Below are 23,992 nucleotides of genomic sequence, written 5' to 3'. Positions count from 1 at the left end.
AAGAAGTGCATCAAATGAAACGAGATGGCACAACTTACAGAATTTCACAGTGAAGTTGCAGCATGTCAACACCAAGTCCCAACTCTGGATAATGCTAATACCTTATTTGCACTACCTTATTGAATCACCAACGATAAAACAAATGAGTTCTCAAGGATGTGGCACATTTAAAAACATCTGTATCAGATGCTAACTAGTGCTCCACATTCCACTGACGAAGCAATGCAGATTATGACTAAGATGCATGAAGAAGACAACATAGAGAAACAAGACCACAGGAACAAATTAGAACCCTAGGATCCGAAATGGTACAGGGATGCACGAACAGCATCCAGAGCTACAAATAAAACACTAAACACCTCCGACTGGTCGAGCATCAACAATGGCAGTGAGCTGAGGATGACCACCAGGTGCATATTCCCAAAGAATGAAGATCAGATCCACAGTTATTAGCCTTTCCAGAGTTATTCACCAAGTGATAGGGGCACAATTCCAAATGTGCTGCTCCTTTCCTGATGCATTCCTTGAAGGATTCTTGACGCGAATTCACAGCCACAAAAGAGTGGTCTAGGAGTGGTTTGGAACTCACGAGAAAAAAAGGCTGAAAGAACTAAGTACGAAGAGGCCCAGAGACGGCGTCACGCCCAGAGTTGGGGTCTTTTTGTTTCAAAGACATGCTTGCAAACTGCGAGTCAAGGTCTCTGCTGTTACTACGACCAAGAGTAGGAGGCTGTGGTGTCTGTTGCTGCTGCTGATACAATGACCTTAGACGACCAATTTCCCGCTCAAACATCTCCTGTTGAACTGCAATATTGGAGTAGAACAGTCAGACCATTCCATTTTTCTTAATTTTTAGCAGAACAAAATCTCATGGTGTTCAGCTTTGAGTAAATAAACTTAATACCCCAATCAAGATTTTCGAGTCGACGAGTCGTTCTGGGGTAGCGACTCTTGACAAGTCGACCGTGCAGTTGCGACTCGTCGACTAGTCGACATGGTGAGTTGACCTTGCAGTTACGACTCTACGACTAGTCGTTCGACTCAAAAACAGTGAACCCAATTAAACCGAATCTTGTGCAGAAGATGTTCGTACAATCTGATAATATCTCACTAACGCTACGTTTGGCACTGAGGTGGATTATGATAAACTGATAATCCAGCTTCTACAACTGGTGTTTGCCTATTTTTTGTTAACTGCAAACTGAGCCTAAGGCAGCAATCTCTCAACTTCTTTAGAAAATTAAGCTCCTCAGGTTACCAATGCGTTTCTTAGCTAGCAATCTCTCACTATCTTAGGCATGAAAGCCACGAAAAGTAAGCATACACAAACCACATGAAATACAACCACTAGCATGTTGACTATGCATTTGAATGGACACGTGCACTATATGAATCGTATGCATGAATATACAGAAGCCTAACTTGAAATATCATAAGAATATATTTGTGCATTTAGAATTTCAGCGATCGATGGTTCCACCAGTCTTGTCCATGACACATGATATGTTCAAGAAATTATCAAAGAACTATGGACTATTTGTATCCTCTACAAAGCTTGGCTAAGGTCCCAAACGTGCCTACTAAGGCCATGCTGCAACTTTAGCTTGGATAAGTGGTAGGTAATTTTGTTTCATGCCTTGCAAACTTCAAGGTTCATTAGGTCTTTGAAGGATAAAACAAATAGTAGTCGCCGTTTGAGTTCACTTAAAACATGATTGTTTGATATCAAACTTCTATGAGGATGCTTCATCCTAAAGTTCAACCAGACTTCTTACTGACAAGACAGTACGACGTAAAGACATCTCTCCAGAATTTGAGCACCATCGATATTTAACAGTAGTTCATATTTCTCCTGTCCACAAGACATTGTATAGAAAATTCTAAACTTAGAGCCTGTTCGGCAACACTCCACTCCTCTAATTTCTCAACTCCACTCCTTACTTCTCAACTCCCAACTCTACTTGCATATTTTAGAATTTTGCAAAACGTTCGGCAGCCAACTCCAGCTCTTCGACGTGTGCGCATGTAGGAAGGGAATCGGGGCAAGCGGGTAGGACGAGAGATTTGTGGGGTTCTGTTTCCTGTTTTTTCTCTCGAACTGGTAAGTGGCTGGTAAAAATTGGTACAAGGCATCGAGACGGAGCGCGCGGAGCGTCACTTTCCCGACTCCAGCGATTTGTACTACGGGCCGCCCCGCTCCAGATTATGAAATCTACGGAGTTGACGCGTTCGGTGCGGCTCCGCCGGCTCCCGTAGCGGAGTTGAGGAGCGGAGGGCTCCCGAACACCCCCTTATTTATGCATGTACCCATCACTTAGACTTTTCACTGAGAAGACAGTATAGTGTAAACTGTAAAGAGATCTCTTCAGAATTTGAACACCATCTATATTTAACACTAGTTTCATATTTCTCCTATCCAGAAGACATTTTATAGAAAACATACTTGTTTATGCATGTACTCAACTACTTGGTTGATCCTCAATCTTACCTAAGAAACTCATGTTACTGGTCCTCATTAACGTCACAGAAAGTACAACGCCCCAACCTTCTTTTAAAAAGTATATGAATAGAACCTCAAAATGGTACTGTATCTCTAAAGTTCACTGAAGAGTTGCATTTGAATATTTTTTTAGTGAAATTTAATGCAATAGTAAAAAAAAATTGATGGGGAGCAGAAGTCCAAAATAAGGAGAGAAAAAATACAAGTGGGCATACTTACCACGTTTAATTACTTGCTCCTGTGCTATACTCTCCAGCCTTTGCTTCAAGGCTTTGTTTTCCAAGTCTAGCATTATATTTTGTTGAGTAAGAAACTCCATTTCAGCAGACACTTCTATCCCTTCTGACTGCATTATTCAGACATAAAAAAATTCTGTTTGTCAAATACAACACTGCATTGTGGAACAGAAACCATTTTTAGTTGCGATGAGCTCACCTGTAATGATTGGACTTTACCCTCAAGCTCGGCAATATACTGGAGTTTTCGAACACGAGACCTCTGAGCATATTGCCTGCAAGCAATGTTGGTAAAAAATATTAGATACGTTAAAGTATGGAAATGTTTAACCATGCTATTACAACTTGCAGATTGGGAATTTTGACATATATATGTACGCTAATTAAAATTAAAAAATTCTGATAAACCATAGTGCCTTAAGTCCAATCTAACTACTCCCTCTGTTCACTTTTGTAAGACATTTTAGACAGTAGAAATTGAACTGTTTTGGGTGTTGTCTTAAATGTCTAAACGGACTTACAAAAGTGAACGGAGGGAGTACTATATAGGTAGCTATGCAATTGTACTGTCTGTACCATTGTCCATTAAGGATTTTACAATTATATATATGAGCATGTCTGATTTAAGACTCATAAAGTTGGGGTGCAATTTTACAAGGAAGAATATTCAAATGTTGTTTTACATTTATGTTGCCAGAGGACACTATCCATGCTGTCAGGTGTGACCACAACTAATGTGTGAAATAAGTACATATTTGCACCATCCTATCAGGTGTGAGCAACGGTGGTGGAGGGGGGAATGACATGGGCCAGGGCTGCCCTCATGTTTCCTAAGTGCATACATGTCATCTTGGCAATCCTTAAAATACAAGGAATTCTCTAGTATTGCATACTTTGGGCCCTCATTAATATTGTTAAAATGTTCCATTCATTTGGCAGCATGATCAAATGTGCCACGCGACTATACAGAATTAGTAAAGGACTACATTGCTTGCTTTATCACGTTGAACTTCAGAATTGCAAAACCAGCAGAGTGTATTCTGGTTTTAAAATCTAAGCTAACCATATTTTGACTTTAAAATATAAGCTAACCCACAGCAAAGGGCTGGCCCTGCTGTATGTGGTCAAAATTTAAGTAAATGGATAGCACTCCCTGGCTATCATCGTTAACGATTCTCAATTGTTAAATTTCAGAACACAGATAAGTGTTGGAAGTGATAGCATGGATGCAATCATGCAGCAGGAGTATACTCACTGTTTAGCACGCTTGGTGTCCGCCTCCGATTGTGCATACTTTGGCAGCACACCATCCTTCCTCTCTGCCCCAAGTTCATCAAGAGCTCTTTTGTCCATGGCATGTTCATGATCCCTCGACGCACTCAGTGGCCCGTGATGCCCACCCAGCTTCTCCCTCACCAGCACCGGCGGCCCTGGCCTGTAACCTGCCAAATTCGGCATGCCTTGTTCCCACGGCCGGCCCTGCGGCCTCCCGTATGAGCTTGGCTTGGCATAGTACTCCTGCACGCCACCCCATGGCGCGGCCTGCCCTCCTCCCCCAATCTCATCAAAACCATTGGCAAATGCGCCGGAGGCAGCGCTTCCGTCGAACAGAGCAAAAGAGTCGCTCGACGACCTGCGGTGCCCCGCGCGGCGCACGGGCGTCTCAGGCTCGTCGAGCAGGTCGTCGAGCCACGACGGCTGCTCCTCAATGATGCTCTCAGACGACGTGCGCTGGTGATGCCCATGGCCGTGGCCATGGCCAAAGCGGTGGTGCGTGGCGCCCTGTGGCCGGGCGATCGGGCCATGGTCTGCGTACGGGGACGGCGACGCTGCCGTCGGGAACGGGCTACGCGGCGGCAGCAGCGCCTGCTTCTGGAGTTTCGCGTTCGCCGTCATCATCTGCTCGACCAAACTGCACACAACAGAGAGCACATCTGTGAGATTTGAGCAAATTTAACACTAAACTAACACGAACTTGCATCAAATCGAGGCGGTCCAATTCATAGCTCTGCCCACAGATCTCAGCAAACGGCATGACAAAACAATTTTGCTTGTGTTCCTACAGCGAATTCGCGTCAAAGATTCGAATTTGCTTCGACCGCAAGCATCCAATTGTGCCACGAAGTGGTCAAGATCCGAGGTCCGCATAAAGGACCGAACTGGAGGATGTCAATTGGACGAAGAAAACGCGGCAGAAACACACACGCATCGAAACAGCACGGCACAAATCGAGGCGGATCAAGAAGAGCAAGGCCGCACCAAGAATCGCAGAAAGAAACAACCAAAACTGCGAGAAATACTCACCAATTCGGCCGCGACTCTTCCAACCGCCCCGCCCCAGATTTGCCGCGGCCAAAGCCTCGCACTAATCCACAGTAATTCGTGTTCGTTGGAGCTAATCTTGGGGGGATTAGAGCTTGCGGCGAGGAGGGGGGGCGAGGGATGGGAGAGGAGAGTAGGAGACGAATGGAGAAATTGTATAGTACTGAGGGGAGAAAAAAACAATTAAATAGTGTCTCGCTAGTGTTTTAATATTGCGGCAGCGACAAGAAATTGGTTTGCAGAAACTTTGATGAACGTCCGCCGTCGGATTGAGAGGCCCAACGGTGCCGAGAAATCTGGCGAGAATTATTGTCTTCGATGAGGGGAAGCAGGTGGCCGGTACTGCGGCGAGAGATGTAAACGCTGTGCGTCCCCAAGGTGTGCCTACGTCAATTTTTGCTTATTTATGTGACCCATTTTTCCTTTTTGCTTACTATCCATGTGACCCAAGTTTCACACCCTAGAAAATTTGTGCAAAGAAGCGCAAAATTTCGGAGAAACTCAAATAAGGCTTTACAATAGTTTTGATTTGTTCGGGTGCTTATAGTTGTCGCTAGACAGTCTATGGACCTGATTCCTGTTACTTTTAGTGTTCTTTATACTGTGTTGATAGTTGATGAATAGATCAAAAATAATTATGTTAGAGCAACTCCAACGCGTTGACCCAAACGGACGCGCACGTCGTCCGTTTGGATCCACATCCGCACTGTTTTTGTTTAGGGTCAGCCGTGCGCGCAACGCTCGCGACACATTTCATGTCTGCGCATAAATTTAAAAGGCCCGCGGCCATAGACTGGCGGACCAGGGGAAGGAATAGGCGCGCGTTGTGCGCGTCCGTTTCGTGTCCGTGCCAATGCAAATGAGACTCAAATTTGGGCCGGGAATGAGTCGGCAGGCGGACGAAAAGCGGACGCGCGTCCATTTGGGCCGGCGCGTTGTGCCGACTTTTCTGTCCGCGACGATCCAAACGGACACGCGTGGTCAAAATGGGTCAGCGCGTTGGAGTTGCTCTTAGTTTTTTCTTTTCATGAATATATTGTGGTGTTACATGTTTCCTTGAACCAAAGATGCATTGCATTTGCTAGCAGGACACATTTGAACCATGCACAGCATACACAGGAGACATCAATCCAAGAGAAGAAGAAGAAAACAGAAAGAAATAATGTGCATGAGCTAGCAGTGGAGCTGGTGCATGTGGCAGAAACGCGGCATTGTTGTTTAAGTGCAGCCCATATTGGGTAGTGGAGGCAAACAGAAAACAGAAAAACAACTCATGCCACCAGCCGGACAGCTCAGGATCCAGCTGCGACCACAACACCATCTGCTGCTGTCGTGCTGTCTTTATTCCACCCTCCCATTTTTCTCTCTCTACTACTTGCCCTCGTGGCTGGCTTTTCTTTTCATTTTACACCTCGTGGCTTGCTGCGTTGATCCTTCGGTCCTTTCTCTCGTGTGATCACCCTCGTTGGCCAATTTGGGTGAAGGACAGAAAAGAAAAAGGTTATTTTCCTTCTTCTTTTTTTGCAATGAGAAAAAATTTTGTTTGGCTCCAAAAAATTGTTTGGCTATATCTCTACTCCTATAAAAGACTCAGTTGGTGATGATGGTGTGTCTGGCATCCATCATTTCTGACCACTAGATCTGCATCTAACGACTGTGATGTAAGTTGTGGCCTTTTTGCAACAATATCCCACTTCTCTGCTTCAATTTATAGAAAACCCCTTAGTATCTTGAAACCAACCACATTCCTCCCTTACCTCATCAAAACAACCCAAGAAATATATTTTGAATGAAACATAAGATATTTTTAGTGATATATGTATATCAAAACTAGACTGTTTTCTTTCAAATTTGTGAATATGTATTATTCTACTTTGGATCCGCTGCAGCGCACGGGCACATTGCTAGTAGTTATCATATAATTTATTTGATTAAATTGAGTTTTTTTTGTATGAAATTGAGTCAACTTCAACCGCGTACTCTTTTTTTCGGACACCACTATTGACTCGTCAACCCTACCTTGTCTTCATCGGTGCCATCGTCTCCGGCTCATTGTGTCTAGTGATCGGTGGCGCTGAATTAATCGTTCTATCAATCACTTCCCATGGGATCTAATAATCCTCCATCATAGCCATCTCACTCCAACGAGCTCCCTTCCAAGTTTGTTGAGGTCGTCACACCCATCATCGTCGGTTCTACCTCACGATTCTGTAAAGTACTCCCCACCCCCCGCGACACACTGGTTTGATGTCATCACCATTGTCGTGTCATCGTTGGCGCTTCTACCTTGCAGTCGACCTGCAAATGAGGTTGACATCAAATGAGTGTTAAAGAAAATTTCGTTGGATGAATATCAAACACGTGAAAAAAGCACGTATGTTTGCTTGGATGCAAGAAAAAGAACAATTGTTCTTATTTTATTTTCTTCTTCTTAATATTGCTTTAATTTCCTTCTTCCTTCGGACGCTAACGCATAGATCTTCATCCATGGGTTTAGATTTGTGGTTACCAGGTTGGGGTAACTATCAAAGATGGCCGAGGGGGGATTATGGATATGTGAGATGGATATTTTGAGAAGCCTGGAGTACATGACTTTATGAAGCATATGTGGAACCACGCTGAAAACCATTGAATTTTAGTTTTGAATTATGCGCTCCAAATATTTTTTATGTCTGAACTATGTATTTTTCTTTTTGAATAATATTTATTATGTGTTTAAATTCATTTTTATTTGTATTAGTACCATATGATAATGGTAGAGCATGTGTTTACATAGATTAAAGATTTGTAAATGGAGGTTGTGGTTGCACAGGCAGTCATAAGGGGTGGCCGGCTCCTGCAGCAGATATTTAGGAGCTCATATTTGTCTTTTTGATTGAATATGCCCTGACTAGTTCTCGAAACAGGCTTTCGGCCCGCTTTATATATAAAACAACCACATGACATCAATGTGCTACAAAAATCTCTATTGTTTGCTAGGTTTATTGAAGGACAAACTCCCCATTTCAACTATACTGTTAATGGGTATACATACAATATAGGCTACTATCTGGTTGGCTGTATCTATCCTTCATAGGCTACATTCGTCAAGACCATCTCTGAGCCGGTTGCTCAGAAAAGAGATCACTTTGTCCAAATATAAGAAGGAGCTAGAAAGAATGTGCAGAGGGTATTTGTAGTGCTCCAAGCCTGTTTTGTAGTTGTTAGTGGACCTGCTAAACAACGTGATCCAAAGACCTTGTGGGAGATGATGACATATTGTATGATCATGCACAATATGATCGTGGAGAATGAGGGTGAAGATCCTGCTAAATATTTGAAATTTGAGAACATGAGTGATCCTATCCAAATTCCATATTAGAATCTGTGTATGTTTGATGAGTTTGTTCAAATGCACATCTTATAGAAGATTCGATTGAGCATTTGTAACCGATTAAAGGGACAACTATAACATATGTGCAAGTTGAATTAAGTTTGAACTATTTTAATCTTCAGAAAAAGAGTTTGAACCATTTTATTTGAAAACTTAGTTGGATTGTAATATTTAAATTAAACTACTATCACATTTGAATATTTTAATCATCGAAGATTTGTTATGCTATTGTTCCAAGCACACAGATTTAAAAGAAAATTAAAGACAGACGTTTAGGGAACATGACTGGATGGCCGGCTCTCGTATCACTGTCCAGGGACAAGTCCGCGGTTGCGTTTCTTTTGGAGTCTGGCGTTTGAAGATGCCCTAATATCCCGGTTTCCTATAGAAAAATTCCGAGAGAGGACCCCATTGATCCGTGGCAATCTACGTTGCCACTGTAGTGCCGTCAAACAAAAGGAGTGCAGACGTGCAGTCGATGCCGCCTAGAATGGTGGTTCAACAGCAATGGACTCTGTGTGCATGGAAGTAATCGACCTACTACTCTTAGACATGTACGTATATCTTTTATTTTACAAAATATACATCTTGACGCAAAGTTATTGCTTTATCGTAGAAGAAAAAGGTTTCTATCTTGCTAAACATTTACTGCAGAAACATGAGCAACTGTTGGTGGCCCCGGTACTTGCCTTGCTTTTTGGGTGGCCTTGTCTGTGGGCAAGTGAGGCAGCCGGAAGCAAATCGTGGTTGCTTCGCTGTTGTTTATAATAGTTTGTCTCGTAGGGTTGGCTTCGGCGAGACTTCAGATACTACGAGTTCAGAAGAAAGTTCTGGTAGAGAAGTTGTACCATGTGAAATCAAATCACCCTTGTGGATTCCAACTAACATCAACACAAGGACAATCTGCAAATAAGCAATTGTGCAAAGCTTTGGATAGTGGATCAAATTCCAAGGTCCAAATACGAGGTCTCAAATTGATCCATCGTCCAAATATTTACAATTGATACAAACTGTATGTTCTATGCAATTATGCAAAGCTTTGGATAGTGTAAAGGAAAGAATAGGCTTCAATGGTGTGAATATAAAAAATGCCAGGTTACCGATAAACCGCTACGAATTAGAGCATCTACAGCCGGACCTCTCAAATCCGCCTCATACGCCCGGGCGGGCCGCCCAATCACTGATCGGTTACGTTTTTCTACCCAGGCGGACGCCTCAAACGGGCCTCAAACACCCGAGTTGACCGGCACCCCTCATATCCAGCCCAAACATGGGGCGGATATGGGGGCGCCCGGGCACGCTCGCCACGTCGGACTGATGAAGGGGTCTCAGCCGGAAACGCCCTCGAGCCCGGCGGTCCGAAGCTCGTCTCCTTCGTCGGACCGATGGCGCCGCGTGGCGCAGCTCCAGCGGGCCGCATAGTGCATTGCCCGACTATTTAAGTCGACCGACGGCACCGAAACCCTAACACCATCCATATTTTCCTCCTCCTGTCTGCCGCCGCCACCACTTTCCATTCCACCCGTCCGCCTAGTAGCCATGCCCCCGCGACATCGGGTGAAGAGCGAGCCATTGCTGACGCCAGAGCGCCGGCTCGAGCTCCTTGAGCAGATTGCGGGCTAGGCGCGAAGCCCGGATCGCCGCGGGGATCCCTTCGGATGCAGTGGATCTGGAGGAGGAGTTGGAGGAGGAGGACGACGACGACGAAGAGGAGGATTTTGAGGAGGAGGGGGATGAGCTGGAGGAGGAGGATGTGGGGGACGCTGGCGACGAGGATTTGCAGACGGAGCAGCAGGCCATCCTCCATTCCCTCCGGTCGGAGTCGGCTGCGGAGACAAGACGCCGTCGCCGGCAGGAGATGGAGGCGAGGCCGCAGAGGAGCCGGAGATGTTCGCCTACATGGATGAGGTCGAGCAAGAGGAGGATGACCCGGAGCCCTCCTACCCGCCCGTCCAGCCGACCCGGCACCATCATCGTGGACATCTCCGACGACGAAGAGTAGCTAGGGTAGCACGTAGATGTAGTACGTAGAATTTTTTTTGCATGCTTTGTATAGATTTATTGGGGGGTCAGATTTGCAAGTCCAGCTGTAGATGCTCTTACACGCCACATAATTATCGTTAGACTCCTTGCAAAAGATTAACTTGAAACATTTTGGATAATTAGGCCTACATCTAATATATCGAATTGGACGGATTCTCACTCATAGTAAATTTGTAATGCTCAACATTTCTCAACGTATACAAGCTGACAAAATGAAGGAACCGAAAGTAAAGATCTACTTCTCATGTCTATTCACTACACAAACTCCCTCGTACAAGCTCTCATTTGTGGGTACGTATTCGAGAGCAAACATGTATCTGTTGATCACTTATATAGTACCTAACCCGAGTGCATTTTTTCAACTGAAACAGAAAATGACAACCGAAATTCCATTGAAGTGTTTTCTATTAGTGTCAAACTAATCCCTCTCTTTATTTTCCACTTAGAGCAACCCCAAAGGGCTAACCCATTTCGTCCGCCTGCGTCCGTTGGGTCGGCGCGGACAAAAATGGCGGCCCAACGTGCCGACCCAAACCCAAATCACGTCCGCGTCGCGTTCGCGCCGACGCATTTGCGGCCCAAACGCGTCGGCGCGGACGCCGAACGGACGCTTCACGCGCCTTCTCGCTATCCGCCGCGTCCCCACATGGCAGCCGTCCAACTACCCGCTGCCCACGCGGTCAGCTTAATTTATGATGACGGGCCCACGCGTCAGCGACGGCGCTCGTCCTTTTTTAAGCCGACCGTGCGGCGGGGCCGTCCTCATCCAAACTCGCCGTCCACATCTGCCCACCTTTGCTCCCTCGTCGCCGGCAAACCCTACCCACCACAACCACAGCGAGATGGGCCTCTTCTCCGGCGCCAGCGGCAGCAAGGCCAAGGGCAAGTCCCCCGCCATCCCTTTCCCCTCAGAGTTCCTCCCACCTCCGCCGGCGCCTCGCCGGCAGAGGCAGCGCGTCAACGTGCCAGTGCACCAGGCGGAGTGGCACTGGCAGAACCGCCAGCCTCTGCCGTATCCGGACGTGACGCTGCCGCACGACTGGCATCTGGATCCAGATAGGATCCCAGTGCCGACGGCGCCGCGGGCGGCTCGTGCTCACGCGGAGGAGGTGCGGCGCCGGCGGGCGCTGCTGACGCCGGAGCAGCGCCTCGACAAGGCCTACGCAACCGACTCGCCCAACTGGGCGAGGTGCTTCGCCTTCGAGCACGAGGAGGCGAGGCGACGGGGCGTGCGCGAGGTCAACCGGAGGTCGCTGCCAACGCCGCTCGTCGTCCGCGAGGAGGACCGGGCGGCGGAGGACGCCTACCAGGCGGCCCTTGCGGCCGTCTACCGGGAGAGCGAGGAGGACGAGCGGCGCAGAGCGGAGGCGGAAGAGGAGGCCCGGTACGAGGCGGCAATGGCGCAGGCCCTTGCCCTCTCCGCGGCGGGCGACAGCGTGGTGCCGCCGGTGGCCCCGCCGTCCCCCATCAAGCCGGAGCCGCAGCCCGAGCCCGAGCCCGAGCCCATCGCGCGCTTCTCCTGGAATGAAGTGGTGCGCGAGTGGGTGTCCGCGCCACCGGTTTGGCTGGGGGCGACGCCGGCGCAGGAGCAGGCGTACCTCGAGATGTGGCGCCAGCGCCGGCTGGCAGAGGAGCGCCGTCGCGGCGAGTACGAGGAGATGCTCGAGCGCGATCTCGAGGAGGAGGCGCGCCAGGCCGCGGCTGCACAGGCGGCCGCACCCCCCCCCCCCCCCCGCCCCGGCACAGCCCGACATGACGGCGCTCTGGAACACGGCGTTCGCCTGGGCCGGGCCGGCGCCAACGCACATCGACCTCACGGACCCCGAGGACGACGACGCCGCCGCCTCGTAGTTTAGGTTGTTTTTTTTAAATGCAAATGTGGACGCGTGGACTCTCGCCGGCCTTCGTGGCCGGCTTTAATGTTTAATTAATGCTGTTTCTCTTTTTTGTAATATGCATGCGTTCATTTTTTTTGGCGCCGTTAAAATGGGTCTCAGGCTAGCGTTGAGCGCACGCGCCGACCCAAATATGAAAGCGGGCATCCGTATCCGTCTAGCCGACCCAAATGAACAAAAAGCAGACGAAATCGCCGTCTGTTTGGGTCGGCCCGTTGGAGTTGCTCTGCTTTTTGGACAGGGGCAGCAGCGGGCCAGCTCTGCTGGCAGCATTCGCCTAGAACCCATAGCAAGTAACCACTCTGAAGTGTCTCTTTCGAGACGGTTGGACTAGAGCGCTCAAATTTGGCGTGAAGTCTCGCTCACGATGCCGTTTTCGCTACACGTCAGCCAGCTTTGTATTTTTCTTGGTCCTGGATAATCACTCTAGGAGCTTCACACGTCTACTGAACCGGCCTATAGCCTCCTAGTGGCCGTGCTCATTTGATGGACAGCACTAATCCTGGTTCTAGGATAGACATTCTTCTTTGCTTGGAAAATATTAGTACGAAATTGCTATGCGTACGATCTTCGTACGACACGATCCCACTCGTCCATCCAATTGATCGAACGGCTGCTGACGACTGTCGTATATACATTGTACAAAATTCATCGTACGTGTAGCAGTTCTCACATTAGTATGTGAATTATTCGGCAGGTATACCTGTCAACATTTTTCCTTTTTTTTTACAAAATAGTTCTAGTATTACTCAACCAACGGTACAATCACAGCGTCCAAAACGTCCCTTGGTCCAGAACCAAGCAATAGCATAGTTCGGCCTCGAGCTCTACCAAAGTTTGCCAAAGCATGACGGTCGTGACTAGAGAAATTACAATGACGACGAACATGAGTAATACTAGAACTACGTTCCGACATACTAGCTTTAATCTCCTAAATAAGAAAAGCATATCTTGATCTGTTTGTGTCTCCGCTTCTCACCGTGTTAACTAGCTCCAGATTATCACATTCGATGTCAATTGAAAGGTTGCTCCACTGCAATGCTAACATGAGGCCCTCCCTGATTGCTAGGTTTCACACTCCATAACATCATCACATGAAGGAGTAACCTGCATGAACTAAGGATAATATTACCCACATGATCTCGAAGTAACATACCCGTTCCATCAACACCGTCATGGCTGGAGCCATCAGCGTTAAGTTTTACTCTTCCCACAGCTGAAGGACTCCAAACAGTGCGCACCTCTGTAGTAATATTGCAAGTGACAAAAGTATGGGGAAAGCAATACTGGATGGATTTTTTTTTCCTTTGACCTGATCCACATTAGGCTGAATCTTTATGGATTGTAACTAGGCCAAATAACTTGACAAAAACCTGACGGAGACTTCAATTGGCGGCGGCGGCATGTTGTGAACTGGCTCATTTCGTACATACCAAATATGCCAGAAGAACATAAGTAGCCGCACCCGTTTAGGCTCATCAAGCTGACATATATATTGTGCAAACCATTCATCTCCAGTACGGATAATAGAAGTTACATCTGGCAGCGTCCATTCAGCAGACATAGCTCGCCACAGAACTCTAGCATTTGTGCAAGTGCAAAAGGTATGATAGGAATCCTCTTCCTCGGAGCCACAGATACGGCAAATATTACTGGTTTCTAGGCTCCTCTACTTCATATTGCATCAGGTTGCAAGGGAATTAGTCGCTAACCACCATGCAAAGCTTAAGACCTTTGGAGGTGTCGAGCTTGACCAGAGCGCTTTCCAGCCCCCACGACGCCCATCAGGATGGGTACTTGAGCTAGCTTGTATGCACTCTTGACAGAGAATAAGTCAGACTTCTCTGGAACCCATGCAATGAAATCCTCGTCTAGGCGATGAGACGAGCAACTTCTCTGGATCTCACAAATATCAATTGGGAGAAAAAGTTGTTGGAGTTTTACACTGTCCCAATTTCCATTGTGGTCCATAAGCTCAGAAATCCATTTGTGTCTACACCGCCCCTTTTGAGAAATAAGGTCACCAGTTGGTTCACGAACAATCCATCTATCCCACCATATCCTTACATTTTGGCCATCGGCAATTTTCCACATAATCCCTTTTTTTAATAAGTCAAGACCATAACACATAGCTTGCCATGTGGGCAATGGATTACAGGAAAAAATTGTATCCTCTAGTCTCCCGTTAGGATAATACCTAGCCTTTTAGTAGCCGTGCATAAAGACTGTCGCGGTGAGTCAGGACGCGCCAGGCCTGACGTGCCAAAAGTGCCTGGTTGAAAAGCCTGAAATCTCTGAAGCCCAGATCACCCTGACATTTAGACCTAGCTATTTTGTCCCATGCATACCAATGAGTTTTCCTGTTTCCGTTCTCCGCACCCCAGAAATAATTTTTCAATTTTTATTGACTCGACATTGAGGGATATACAATCATAACGAGCACACACATGTCTCTGCATAGCTACATGCACATAGCCAACACATACACACAAAAATTCACGCCGACAAATAGCAAAGTCAAATAAGATCGAAGCCATGCCTATGCGAATAAAAAAACAAAGTGATCAAAACAGTGATCAATGATATACCTCAGTGACCATCTGTACCAACCATCTTTCGACAAAACATAGACTACGAGGAAGGTTCTCCAGAGGCGATGCCTCCATGAAATGAACGACACAGAAATGTCGTCTTCGCCAGATCCAACCATCGGAGATCAGATAGTAGGTTTTCACCCTAAAGATCACGGTGGAGCAAAACTCGAAGTAATGCCTTCATCAAGATAATGACATGAAAGGCATCGCCATTGCCAAGTACTTGAGAAGGGCCAAACTTAGGGTTTTCACTCCGGAGCTTGAGGCGGGGTACTTGAGAAGCACCACCCAATCGAAGTCATTATATGATGTCTCCTCCACTTTCCACAATCCTAGCAGTTGCATATGTGCACAGTTAGACAGATGTCCATGCTAGGGCGAGCAGATAATCAAGCCACGACAAAAATTAGTCGCCACCACACAACGAAGTCATCAGCGTGGGAGAAAGGTTTTCGGCACTGCCAAAATCCCATGTTCAAGACAATTTAGAGTCAACGCACGGCCAATGGCTAATCAGAATCAGACCACAACACCACATGCCGCCACTATCTCTGTCATCGTCATCTGCAGTAGCAAATCATACTGTGGGAAGGACACAAATACCGCCATGCATCGATAGTAGCAACACATGTCACGGATCATCTGAGGCAAGAATGACCATAGACCTGACAGTACACAAGGGAACCATCAACAGCTCCGCACCACGAGATGTAGATATGTATTGACCTGACTTCGGCGGACATCACCATTGCTGCTGGGTTGGAAGTTCCAAGCCCCTGAGAGGACAGCTGCCCAGCCGTTGTTGTGCCCACGGGAACAACCGCTCGCGGGAGGCAACATCAACCCCGACCAGCATCGCCCATCAACATGCAAGCTAGACCACGGCGCTACATGTTGGATCGTAAGTAGGTCTAGAGGAAGGTGATTAGACTACTTGCCAATTAAAAAACTAGTATTTTCCCAATTTTAGTTCTTGGTGGATTTTAGCAATTCTACAAACACCCTACGCATGCAAGTCTAATAGTGTGGCAGCGGAAAGTAAGACTTTGCACATGAAATTAAGTAGAGAAAGGGTTCGAAAATATACAAACGTTGTGGGACACAAAGATTTTTCCGTGATTTCGATAGGTGGTGCTATCATACATCCATGTTGATGGATGCTTGAATCCACGAAGGATAATGGCTGCGAGAGTCCACGGAGGAGTCCACCCACAATTGGTCCACGAAGAAGCAACATTTCCTATCCCATCATGGATTACGCCCACGAAGGACTAGCCTCACTTGGCTAGATCTTCACGAAGTAGGCGATCTCCTTGCCCTTACAAACTCTTGGTTCACTCTACAAGATTTGGAGGCTCCCAAGTAACACCTAACCAATTTAGGTGACACCACTCTCCAAAAGGTAATAGATATTGTTGTTGATGATGAACTCCTTGCTCTTGTGCTTCAAAAGATAGTCTCCTCAACACTCAAACACTCACAGATTTTGGCACGTGATAGGAGAGGGATTTGGGTGGAAAGCAATTGAGGTGGTTAGAGATCAAAGTTCCATGGTTGGAGTGGAATCCCTTTAATATCAACACAACACTACAAAAAACACTTCAGTGCTGATATGTGTTTGTCATAGTAGGTCACGTTTTCTGTCATGCAAGTACATCCATGACGATTTTATGACAGAATCAAGATAAGTCATACCCGTGTTGTCGTAGAAGTGTTCCATGATAATACTCAAATTATCATGACGGAAGTGTCCACTTCCATGATGATAAATGGCGCGTCATGGAAGTGTTTTTGTCAAGGGTAACCGACACGTGGCATCCACTGTAACGGGTCGCCGTTAAGCTGTCGGGTTCCGATTTGGATCTGATAACCTGGTAACAGCATGAACCAATGGGGATTTTCCACGTGTAAAATTGTCATTGGCCAGAGGAACCACGTGTTAGCTCGATGTCGTGACAAGTGTCATTCATCCAATGGACGAGACGGGCCTATGAAAAAGTGACACGTGGCATGGCCCAATAGTGGCCCAATTAGTTTAAAAAGGTTGGTCCATTTCACTTGGTTAAAAGTTAGCGGGCCGGCCCATGGAAAGCCTGTTAACAACCTGTTTGCATATAGTCAATTTACGACCCGTTAATTCACGACCCATTGTGGCCTTTCCAAGTTCAGCCCAATAGCGTCATGTGGGTCGTCCAATATAATTCCAGCCCGTGGTCACTTTCGGCCCATGTGTGGCCCATGACGTCTTTCGGCCCATACGAGGCCTTTTGTATCTCTGGGCCCTTTAATGGCCTGTGGTGATTCTAGCCCATAATAAACAGTATATTGCTATACCCATTAACAGCCCATGATTCAGTTGGGTCGTTTCTCGCCCGTGTTATATTTTGGCCTTCTAAGGGCCCATAAATTTTTGGGATCATTTCTGGCCCTCGATTACTTACAGGCTGTTACTAGCCTACTCGGCTAATGGGCCAAATTCAGCTCGTGGTTATAGTCGGCTCGTTTGTGGCCCGTTAACCCGTTGGGCCATTTTCATCCCGTCAAATATTCCGGCCCAACAACGACCTGTTATGCCCGTCGATAGAATTAAGCATTTGTTGTCTTCCGGCCTGTTGACGGCCCATTAAGGTGAGGGCCCATAAACGGACCATTACCAATTTGGCCCATTTACGACCCATATTGCGGTCCGCTTTTGGCCCACGAAAGGCCTCTGGATCCTACGGCCCGTAGGAGGACCATTGATCCTACGACCCCTAGATGGCCCATGGTCACTAGAGCAGGCATCAGGCCCATGGATACTAAGGTCTGTATGTGGCCCATGGTGAGGGTGTCCCGGATTAAGGGGTTCCCGGGCTACTGGTATATCTCTCATGAGCCGGACAATTGGGCGACTCTTGATTCATCATTGGAAGGCCGAGCTGTAAGCGATTCCATGTTCGGGCAGGAAACCTTCGAAGCCTTGGCGTATCCTCCAAGTCAAGATAAGGGAGTCGACATGTTTATCCCCTGATGGTAACCGACCATGTGAACCCTAGGTACCCCTGATGTCTATATAAACTAGAGGGTTTAGTCCGTAGAGGGGGGAACCTTCATCCTACTCATCAAGGGTTTAGTTCATCCGATCTCGTGGTAGATCAACTATGTAACCATCATACAAGCACATCAATACAATCAAGCAGGACGTAGGGTTTTACCTCTTCGAGAGGGCCCGAACCTAGGTAAATACTCTCTCTGCGTTGCACACCAACTCGGCTGGTCACCTTGACCAGATTGACAATTTCGCCCCCGAGCAAGAAATCCGATTCGGCGGTGATACGTCTCCGACGTATCTATAATTTTTTATTGTTCCATGCTGTTTTATTATCAATCTTGGATGTTTTATAATCATTTTATATTATTTTTTTGGTACTAACCTATTGACATAGTGCCAAGTGCCAGTTGTTGTTTTTTTTTTCATGTTCTTTACATCGCAGAAAATCCTTATCAAACAGAGTCCAAATGCCACAAAACTTTACGAAGAGTTTTTATGGACCAGAAGGAAGAAGTTGGGCCCTGGTTGCACCTGGGGGGAGTCCCAAGGAGGCCCAGGCGCCCTGGTGGGTTGTGCCCACCTCGGGTGCCCCCTGGACCGCCTCTTTGCTCTATAAATACCCCAATATACCAGAAACCCTAGGGGAGTCGGCGACATATTCACCCAGCCGCCGCAGAGTCCAGAACCACCAGATCCAATCTAGACACCATCTCGGATGGGGTTCACCACCTCCATTGGTGCCTCTCCGATGATGCGTGAGTAGTTCTTTGTAGACCTTCGGGTCCGTAGTTAGTAGCTAGATGGCTTTCTCTCTCTCGCTGAATTCTCAATACAATGGTCTCTTGGAGATCCATATGATGTAACTCTTTTTGTGGTGTGTTTGTTGGGATCTGATGAACTTTGAGTTTATGATCAGTCATATCTTTTTATATCCATGAAAGTTATTTGAGTTTCTTTGATCTCTTATATGCATGATCTATTATAGCCTCGTATTTCTTCTCCGATATTTGGGTTTTGTTTGGCCAACTTGATCTATTTATCTTGCAATGGGAAGAGGTGCCCGGTAGTGGGTTCGATCTTACGGTGCTCGATCCTAGTGACAGAAAGGGAACCGACACATATGTATCGTTGCTACTAAGGATAAAAAGACAAGATCTATATCTACCGCCATATAGATAAACGAATCTTGTCTACATCATGTCATCGTTCTTATTGCATTACTCCGTTTTTCCATGAACTTAATACACTAGATGCATGCTGGATAGCGGTCGATGTGTGGACTAATAGTAGTAGATGGAGGCAGGAGTCGGTCTACTAATCTTGGACATGATGCCTATGTAATGATCATTGCCTGGATATCGTCATAATTATTTGAAGTTCTATCAATTACCCAACAGTAATTTGTTTACCCACCGTTTGCTATCTTTCTCGAGAGAAGCCACTAGTGAAACCTACGGCCCCGGGCCTTCCTTCTCATATATTTGCTTGCGATCTACTTTTTCCTTGCTTTTATTTTCATATCTATTAAACCCAAAATACAAAAATACCTTGCTGCAATTTTTATTTATTTATCTTATTTGGCGTTCGATCTATCAATTTACTACAAATTTATCTCACGTCCGTTTGCCTATCTTCAGGCGCCGTACCCCGGAAGGGATTGACAACCCCTTTAACACGTCGGGTTGCGAGGATTTGTTATCTGTGTGCAGGGGCTGTTTACGTTGTGTTGCTTGGTTCTCCTACTGGTTCGATAACCTTGGTTTCATATCTGAGGGAAATACCTACCGCCGCTGTGCTGCATCATCCCTTCCTCTTTGGGGAAATACTGACGTAGCTTCAAGCAACATCAAAAAGAATTTCTGGCGCCGTTGCTGGGGAGGATCTTCATCAAAACCAGATTCCAAATCACAAATCTCATCTCCTAGCAATTTACATTATTTGCCATTTGCCTCTCGTTTTCCTCTCCCCCACTTCACAAAAATTTGTCGTTTTATTCGTCTCTCTTTTCCGTTCGACGTTTTCTTGTCGGATCTGTTTTTGTCCGTGTACTTGTTTGCGTAGTCATGATGCCTCAAAGAAAATATTATGATGTTCCTTACCCAAATATTTTTCTCGAAATTGAGAAAAGTACTAAGGAATATATCACAATTTGAGCATAATAAGTATTTTACTGAAGAACTTAAGGAACACTCCGTTGTGCTAGATGATATTACAAAACAACTTGATGATATTAGTAGAGAAGTTTGCCATCTCCAACCTAAGTATGCTTTTGCTGAAAGTTTGCTAGGAAAAATATCCGATGCACAAGCTACTCTAGTAAATCAAATGGCCGCTAAACCAATCTCACTAGAGGATAAAAGTGATGAAGATCTTAAAATGATTGGTGTTTCTTCTATTGATTCCTTGTTTAGTAAAGTTAAGAATGATGAAAAAGGGACTGGAGAAGAGTCAACTTTAGGTAGAAGGTGTCCCAATATTTTGGAGGGTGAAAATCTTGTTGAGAAAATTGATGAAAGTGGGTTTGAAGAGGTCAAAACTTTAGCTAGTGATGTGCCCACTCTTTTGGATTACAAAGACTTTAATTATGATAGTTGCTCTTTGATTGATTGTATTTCTTTGTTGCAATCCATGATAAATGCACCCCATGCTTATGAACAAAATAAAGCTTTTACTAAACATATTGTTGATGCTATGATGAAAGCTCTTGAAGAAGCAGACTAAGGCATAGCCTAGTGGTGGGAAGGGGCTGATGCCTTCCCACCCACCCAGGTTCAAGGCATGGTACTTGCAATTTGGGTTTGTTGCACCAATTATACTATAGAGGGTTCCCTTACAGTCTTTCTGTAAAGAAAGCTCTTGAAGGAAAATTGGAATTAGAAGTTTAATTCCTAGAAAATTTCATGATGATTGGGAACCTACTATCAAAGTCAAGATTAAAAATTATGAATGTTTTGCTTTGTGTGACTTGGGTGCTAGTGTTTCTACAATTCCGAAATCTTTATGTGATGTGCTTGGTCTTACTAATCTTGAAGAATGTTCTTTGAATTTACACTTGGCGGATTCTACTATTAAAAAGCCTATGAGTAGAATTTATGATGTTATTATTCTTGCAAATAGGAATTATGTGCCCATAGATTTTATTGTTCTTGATATTGATTGCAATCCGTCTTGTCCAATTATTCTTGGTAGACCGTTTTTACGAACTATCGGTGCCGTGATTGATATGAAAGAAGGCAATATTAAGTTCCAATTTCCCTTGAGGAAGGGTATGGAACACTTTCCTAGAACTAGAATTAAGCCACCTTATGAATCAATCATGAGGGCATCTTATGGATCTCGAACCAAAGATGACAAAATTAAGATCCTTGCTTTATGCCTAGCTAAGGGCGTAAAACTACAGCGCTTGTTGGGAGGCAACCCAATGAATAAAATTTATTTTTGCTTTCTACTTTCTGTTCTTGTGTGTTAAAACAATTATTCTACTGTTATGATTGTGTTTTTTGTGTTTTAATTAGTGTTTGTGCCAAGTAGAACCGATAGGATCCTCTTGGGTGATAGTTGTTTGATCTTGCTGAAAAAGACAGAAACTTTGCGCTCATGGAATTAATTATCATTTTTTATCAGAAAGAGCTTTTGCCCTGATTCTTTTTTCAGAAGATTAATATACAAATTTCTCAGGTCTTCCTCTTTTTTCAGAATTTTTGGAGTTCCAAAAGTTTTCGTTTAAGTCAGATTGCTACAGACTGTTCTGTTTTTGACAGATTCTGTTTTCTTTGTGTTGTGTGCTTATTTTGATGGCTCTATGGTTTCCTTTGATGAGTTTTTGCCATAGAAAAGTTGGAATACAGTAGATATAATACAAAAACAAAATATGAATTGGTTTGATACAACACTTATAGTAGCGGTTTACTTTCTTACACTAACGGATCTCACGAAGGTTTTGTTGAGTTTTGTGTGATTGAAGTTTTCAAGTTTTGGGTTATCTTACGATGGATGAAAGAAGGATAGAAGATCCTAAGCTTGGGGATGCCCCGGCATGCCAAGCTATTATCCAAGAATGAGCAACCAACTAAGCTTGGGAATGCCCCCGAGTGGCATCCCCTCTTTCTTCTAGCGACCATCGGTATTTTACTCGAGACTATATTTTTATTCGTCACATGATATGTGTTTTTCTTGGAGAATCTTGTATGATATGAGTCTTTGCTTGTTTTATTTTGTATTTTAAGTCATCAATCCTTGCTGGACACACCTATTTGAGGGAGCCAAAATTATGCCATGACTTGTTAGAATTGCCCTCTATGCTTCACTTAAATTTTTATGAGCAATGGACTTGCTCTAGTGCTTCACTTATATCTTTTTGAGCACGGTGTGCTTAGTATTTTTAAAGAACTGATCTCTTGCTTCACTTAGATTTATTTGAGAGTTAGTAAAATTTTGAAGAAATTCTCTCTTGCTTCACTTAAATTATTTTGAGAGAAAGAAAATTTGTTATGCTCATGATCTTCACCTCTATTTGTTTGAGCTTATGAAAAGCAACACATGAAAATTAGTTCCAAAGTGATAGATATCCAAGAAGGATAAAGAATAAAAAATGTCATGAAGATCATTGGACAAAATAAACTTGATTCTTAGTAATAGTTTTGAGATATGATGATGTGATATGTGAGTTATGTTGGTGAGTAATTGTGCTCTAGTAAGAATATTGGTGTTAAGGTTTGTGATTCCCTATGCATGCACAAAAGTCAATAGTCATGCAATGAAAATTATATCCTACTTATGGTGCATTATTTGGTGTTAATTATGCTTAATGCTTGCTTATGATATTATTCGTTTCTTGGTTGGTCGCTTCCCAATCTTTTGCTAGCCTTCATTTTGCACTAAGTATGATCTCTACTTGTGCATTCAAAATCCTTTAAACCAGTTTTGCCACATGAGTCCACTATATCTACCTATATGTGGTATTCTTTCTCTGTTCTAAGCAAATTTGCATGTGCCATCTCTAATTTTTAAAATAAACTTCTCCTTTGTGTGTTAGTTTCGCTTGCGGAACGGTAACGGGTGGCTAATATTTTCCATGCTAGATGTGTTATTCTCAAGATGAGTGTTGATTCACTTGTCATTGCACGAGAGTAAGGCAAAGGTATTAGGGTTGCCCAGTCCCGAAATGCAAAAAAAAAGAATTTACTTTATGTTGTCAAATAATAAATTCCTTGGAAAGTGTTCGTATGGAGGGCACCCGTGGATACGGCTAGCCATAGAAAGTGAAAGTATGGTGGAAAAAGGAATAAACTTTATTTTCTGTTTGGGAACCGCCTATGGCATATCTAGCATGGAAAGTGTTGGGAACTCTAAGTCGTTTTCGTTGGTGGGATGGATACACCTCCCAAAATGTTTTTATCTCTAAGTTTTTCGCTTTGAGCTCTGGCACCTCTACAAATCCCTACTTCCCTCTGCGAAGGGCCTTTCTTTTACTTTATGCAATTTTTATTTTGAAATTTGAGTTTCCATCTTCTCTTATAAAAAGCACCAACTAGGAAGTAATATGATCGTAATTAAGTATTGGGTATAGTTAATATTCGAGTGTGTTTCATGAATGGATCAATGTTTGAGCATGATGGGCTAGGGATAACTTATTTTAGAGTTGATATTTTGAAAGACATGGTTGCTTGTTGATATGCTTGAGTATATAAATTATTATGTCAAAACTAGACTATTGCTTTGAATCACATAAAAAGTACAAATGTCCATGCTATAAATAAAAGAATATGATATGACATGATAGACAACACTCCACATAAAAAATTCCGTTTTTTATCACTTACCTACTCGGGGACGAGCAGGAGTTAAGCTTGGGGATGCTGATACGTCTCCAACGTATCTATAATTTTTATTGGTCCATGTTGTTTTATTATCAATGTTGGATGTTTTATAATCATTTATAGTCATTTTATATCATTTTTTGGTACTAACCTATTGACATAACGCCAAGTGCCAGTTG

General features: G+C 44.7%; 1 protein-coding gene across 1 annotated transcript; it reads right to left on the bottom strand.

The window, feature by feature from the left end:
- Nucleotides 1-89: 89 nt before the first annotated feature.
- LOC109765601 (uncharacterized protein At4g06598) lies at nucleotides 90-5,338 on the bottom strand. The gene is made up of 5 exons (XM_020324388.4): nucleotides 5,041-5,338; nucleotides 3,992-4,648; nucleotides 2,936-3,011; nucleotides 2,720-2,846; nucleotides 90-804 (listed from the first exon to the last, which is right to left on the bottom strand). Exons 2-5 carry the CDS (start codon nucleotides 4,633-4,635, stop codon nucleotides 611-613), a joined length of 1,041 nt encoding a protein of 346 aa, XP_020179977.1. The 5' UTR covers nucleotides 4,636-4,648; nucleotides 5,041-5,338; the 3' UTR covers nucleotides 90-610.
- Nucleotides 5,339-23,992: the final 18,654 nt, after the last annotated feature.

This window comes from Aegilops tauschii, chromosome 4, assembly GCF_002575655.3.
Source record: "Aegilops tauschii subsp. strangulata cultivar AL8/78 chromosome 4, Aet v6.0, whole genome shotgun sequence".
Lineage (NCBI taxonomy): Eukaryota > Viridiplantae > Streptophyta > Magnoliopsida > Poales > Poaceae > Aegilops > Aegilops tauschii.
This window is presented reverse-complemented; position numbering and strand designations above follow the sequence as displayed.

Excerpts from the sequence above, each read along its gene's own strand:
- LOC109765601 (XM_020324388.4), bottom strand. The coding sequence starts at position 4,635 with ATGATGACGGCGAACGCGAAACTCCAGAAGCAGGCGCTGCTGCCGCCG. Across the intron at positions 2,847-2,935 it reads GTAAAGTCCAATCATTACAG|TCAGAAGGGATAGAAGTGTC; the intron begins GTGAGCTCATCG and ends TGAATAATGCAG. Across the intron at positions 805-2,719 it reads GGAGCAAGTAATTAAACGTG|TTCAACAGGAGATGTTTGAG; the intron begins GTAAGTATGCCC and ends CCAATATTGCAG.